The 5,008-nt window shown below is 45.9% G+C and overlaps 1 protein-coding gene across 1 annotated transcript; it reads right to left on the bottom strand.

Moving 5' to 3' along the window:
* Positions 1–3,005: 3,005 nt before the first annotated feature.
* On the bottom strand, positions 3,006–5,008 carry LOC115691073 (protein BIG GRAIN 1-like B). Its single transcript, XM_030617638.2, has one exon. The coding sequence runs from the start codon at positions 4,542–4,544 to the stop codon at positions 3,249–3,251; it is 1,296 nt and encodes a 431-aa protein (XP_030473498.1). The 5' UTR covers positions 4,545–5,008; the 3' UTR covers positions 3,006–3,248.

Genomic DNA, 5,008 nt, shown 5'->3' with positions numbered 1-5,008 from the left:
CGAACGAGATGCGTTGCGATTTGAATATAAAACATTTTGCAATTACGATTAAACTATTCAACTAATTTTTCTTGGTTCTTTTTGGTTTTGGTTTTGGTTTTGGTTTTCTTTTTTGTTTAATGATATACGGGCTTGCACGTATAGTATCACTAATCTGATGGAATATAACGTCAGTGTCATGTTGTTGGAGGTGATGGGACTGCCAAGTAAGGATATTAGCTAAGGCAATTGAGTAATTATGAAAAAGGTTTTGTTCTGCTCCTAGAAAAGGTGATCTTACGCCTAACTTGACCCATTAATCTAGCGACAGCCAAGTCAACTTTTCCACTCATACTAACCCCAATTGCGAAATAAGATCTCACAAAAAAAAAAAAAGCAAAAAGAAAGCAAGTAGGGGCTATAAACTAGATTTGCCTTTCAAGTTTCACTTAATTCCCTTTTCCCCATTGTAGTGATTTGGTCGCTGTACACATGGATAAGCATAACCATATATAAAAAGGAGTAATGTCGGGTACATTATGATCGATTTATCGAATGATGAGGCAGATTGCAAATTATGAAACGGGGCATTTAAACAAATGTGTCGCCGTACTAAATTTATCTATGTTTGTAAGAGTATCACCGTCACTCAAGATACCGATTATGATCCTGTTCAACGACGCATATGTTTATAAGCGCATACATGCCTTTACATATAAGCCAATCTTTTTCCAAGCCGATCATTGCGAATTGCGCCTTTGCATGATCACCCATGCTTCATTTCCCGGTATCTTCATCCCTACACATAAAACTAATGCGAGGACCCCCATCACCGAAATTCTTTCCGATGCGTAGCCCAATTGAGCCTATCGACGCACCTTTTGACCATCGGACATGTAGGCTTAGCCTTTTCCTTTTTTCCTTACATCCTCAAGCTTAAGCCAATGCCATGATAGCCATATAACTTAATTTAGGAGATCGCACTGTTATGATCTCGTGGTCCTTCCAAAGCCGATCCTCCCCCTAGACTTTTTGTAGCCTCCATCTTTTGATTAGACAAAGAGATAATTTAAACTGAAAGTTGAGCTCGGCACATTAATCAAACTTTTTCGAATTCCATTCTTTTCCTCGAGAATCTTTGGGGGGGGGAGGAGGGAACTGTTTATGTTGAGATGCTAAGTCATAAAGCACGAGGGATCTAGTTAGGGTTCGCCAAAGGAGGCCATCGCATTTAAAAGCCTGCCTACACGCCATAAAAGCATCCATCTATATACTATTTTCAAGATACCATATGTTCCATTTCCCTCTTGGTAAAAGACTATCGAATCCACGGATAACCTATGAATTTGTTAATGGTTCCGAACGTTTCTATTCACATTGATGTTTCGTGGGTCGTCAATCGATTCCCCGGATCGCGATGTATGTTGATGTAAATATTAACTGATCATGAGAGAAATTTCGGGAGAATTACCCAATCAATCATAAACTTATTGCACGGATGCCGATTCAGTCCTAAACTTGCCAATTTTGCCGATCGAGTCCTGAAATTTTGCGATACAGTCCTAAACTTCCCCGAAAAATTTCACGCCGACGGTTCGCGAGCGATGCGTATGCTTTATACATTAGTGATGCATGGACCACTAAACCCTAGCTCGAACTTAGCTCGAGCATGGCAAATTGTGTGCATGTGCGGGCGCGCACGCTGGTTTGGTGTGAAGATGACAAAGCATGCATGCTCGTCAAGATGACATGCAAGTAATCACTCACTTTCTAAAGATAAAATCTAATGGCCGTGTTTGGTGTTAATTGGGGAAGGGGGGGGTAGTTAGAAAGGCAATTATATTGGGGGGGACAAAAGGGTTCATCATGCGAGATTTACATTGGCAAAACATGTTGTCGTTTTTAGCCCTCGAAGACGCCCAAGCTTAGAAAAGATATCTAACCTTAGATTTTCTGTCCCAAGCTTTTGAGACCATGCATTATGTTCCTTTTGATGCCTTTGCCATCTTTTTCCCCCCCGTTAATCCATTATGATTACCTCAAGAGTTGTACTAATGACTAAAGATTGCACAAGTTTGATTTTACTAATGTGTGTTACTTACAAAGTAATGTAGCAAACTGTAAGTTTGCTTTTAACAAGCGTTCGACCAATATGTACTACATGACTTTATAGGTCGATATCGAGGTCTTATGTATCTCCAACACTATTCAATTGCGATGACAATGTCGAATGCCTCGGCTCAAAATTTCTACCGCGTTTGGAGGAGACTACCACTTTCCAACGATCGAGGAAAACTTGTCGAAACATAAAATTAAAAATGAAAAGCTCGATGAAATGTAAAGAAAATTCATCAGTACTGATTACTATTTTTTTTGTAATTATTGTTATCAGAGAGTCGATACTTGTTGGTACGATAAATTAACGCTTATACAGTTTAAGCAAGCTCTTTTCAATCTAAAAGATAATGATATCTCTAGTTTAACATGCAAATCCATTTTCTTTTATGATTGATCCTAGTTTATCTTGTGATCAGTTGTGGAATTATCGTGCAAAATAATCTAATTTACATTTTTCATGCAATTGGATGAGAGAGAGGAGAGAGAGAGAGAGAGAGTTTTACTTTTGTTTGTATTCTCATGAATGATGAGAGAGTGGAAGATCTGCCTCCTTTACTATACCACCATCTTCACCTTTACTTCATCCCCTTTCATTTTTCCCTTTTTTTTTTTATAAATTTCTTCGACCTTTTTCCCCATTCTCGCGTGTGAACGTGGATCTAGAAACTGGGAAAAAATAGTCATTCTCCTCAAGAATTAACCAAAATAAATGAAAAATAAAAAGAATTCCTTTTCTTTCCCTCCATGGCAAACGCTCTCTCCACCCTCTTCTCAACATCCTCCCCTTCCTCACTTCTAATTAATATCATCTATCCTCAAAGCATCAAAATAAAATTATGGCGTGAATTTCTATTTGGGATTTCACGATACACAAAGAAATAATTACCCGTCATTGATTATGACTGATATACGAGAAAAATTGAGGTAATTCACTGACTGCAAACACATGTCTCGTTCGATACCATCGATCCGTCGGATAATAATTCGAAATATATTACCGAAGAGCACACTAGAAATTAAAATTCAAAAGACGCAAAGAGAACAATCTTATTGCCTTGACGTAAACCCCCCCCACACCATTAGTTTATATATATAATATTTTTTTGTCTTTTTTTTTGGGTTTTTTTCTCTGTTTTTTTTTTTTGCATGAATTACAGAACTAAACCACTGGCAATGGCTCGATTAGTGTCAAGATTAGTGGTTTCGTACACCGGCAATTCCTCTCTATACCTCAGCTGATCACACCCGATCGACGCCAGATTGTCCAATTCGAACAAATCCGAACTCGCGCAGCTCGCCGCGTCGTCGTCGTCATCGCCGCCGCCGCCGCCTTCGTCCTCGTCGTTGTCGTCGACTCTCGCGTCGTAGCTCTCCTTCTTCTTCTGATAGCTCCTCAGCATCTCCCTCGCCGCCTCCGCGATCCTCCGTTTGTCGTCGCCTACTCCGGACTTCTTGTTGAATTCCGCCTTCGCCGGCGAGATCTCCGCCGCCATCTTCAGGTCCTTGCTTTGTCTGCCAGGCTCGTCGACGATGACTCTGATCACCGGGTAGAACCTCACCGACCGCTGCTTTGGGCCGCCGCCGCCGCTGACGACGCTCGTCGGCTTGCTTCGCGACGAGGGCGTGTTGCTCAGGCACGACCGCGAGACCGAGGAAGCGGAGGAGCACGCCGACTGGTCTCCGTCGACCGAGCTCGCGACGATCTTCGCCTTCTTGGGGCTCCCCACGGTGAAGATCGAGTTGAGGAAGCTGGCGAGGCGAGCACCCGGGGAGATCGGCTGCTTGAGCTTGTTGTTGGCCTTCTTGAGGTCGCCGTAGATCTTCAGCGCCTTGGACTTCGTCTTCACGAAGCCGAGCCCTTCGTGCTTATTACTGCTCGGCCTCTGAGACTGCGGCGCGTGGTGGTGGCTCTTCCTCGGCTCGACGTGGCCGCGGTCGAACGCGGAGGCCGCCCGGTCCGAGACGCTGGTGCGAATCGGGGCCGGCTTCGGCTTCGGCCTCCGCACGGAGTAGCAGGAGGCGGAGTACCGCGCTCTGGACTCCGACTCGGACGACGAGAACCCTCCTCCCGATCTGGAGCTGGAGTCGGAGGAGCTGGAGCTGGAGTTCGTCAAGACCATGGAGCGGTTCCAGTCGCCGACCCTCGAGCCGCGGTAAGCCGCCTCCCTCTCGTCGCTCCCTCCCATCTTCTTCGTCTTCTTCTCCTCCTCCGCCGCCACCCACTTCTCGATCAGGAAGTCCCGCCGGAAGCCGGCGGCGGGGTCACCTTGCTTGGCCCTGGCGGCGGCGGCGTCGGCGTAGATGACCATGGGGTGGTCGGGGGGAGAGTCGCCGTCGATGGAGCGGTAGATGGCGTCGAGGAGGGTGGAGGAGAAGGAGGGGTGGTGGTGGTGGTGGTCGCTTCGGTCGCGGTGGCGGGCGCGGCGGGATCCGTCACAGGGATCCATGGCTCATATAGGAGGAGCTGAAGCGGAGCGAACTGGGGTTGGTGACACAGAGAGAGAGAGAGAGAGAGAGAGAGAGAGAGAAGGGAAGGGGGAAGGGGAGGGGGAGAGTGGGATTTGGGGATTCAATGATTTGGGCTATCTTTAGTTGTCTGCTGAGAGAGTGTCAAAAGGCTGCTGCTTGAGAGAGGGAGAGAGAGAGAGAGAGAGAAAAGCAAAGGGGGTGATTGATCATGGAGGAGAGAGAACGAGTGAAGTGATGCGCAGAGACAGAGAGAGAGAGAGTCACTCTCTGAAAATGCTTTGCTTTTGTTTCTCTTACTAGAGGGGCTATGGGAATGCGAGTACGAAACACAAAGCAAAAGTTTCAGAGACGCCTCCCAGTCGCTGTGCTCTGTGTTCGAGGTGGAGAGAGAGAGAGAGAGTAATGAGAGCTTAAGCCACGCCCATGGCGGCTTAGAGATAGA

Source organism: Syzygium oleosum, unplaced genomic scaffold (assembly GCF_021117445.2).
Source record: "Syzygium oleosum isolate NSW1041296 unplaced genomic scaffold, Sole_v2.1 Sole_v2.20, whole genome shotgun sequence".
Lineage (NCBI taxonomy): Eukaryota > Viridiplantae > Streptophyta > Magnoliopsida > Myrtales > Myrtaceae > Syzygium > Syzygium oleosum.
This window is presented reverse-complemented; position numbering and strand designations above follow the sequence as displayed.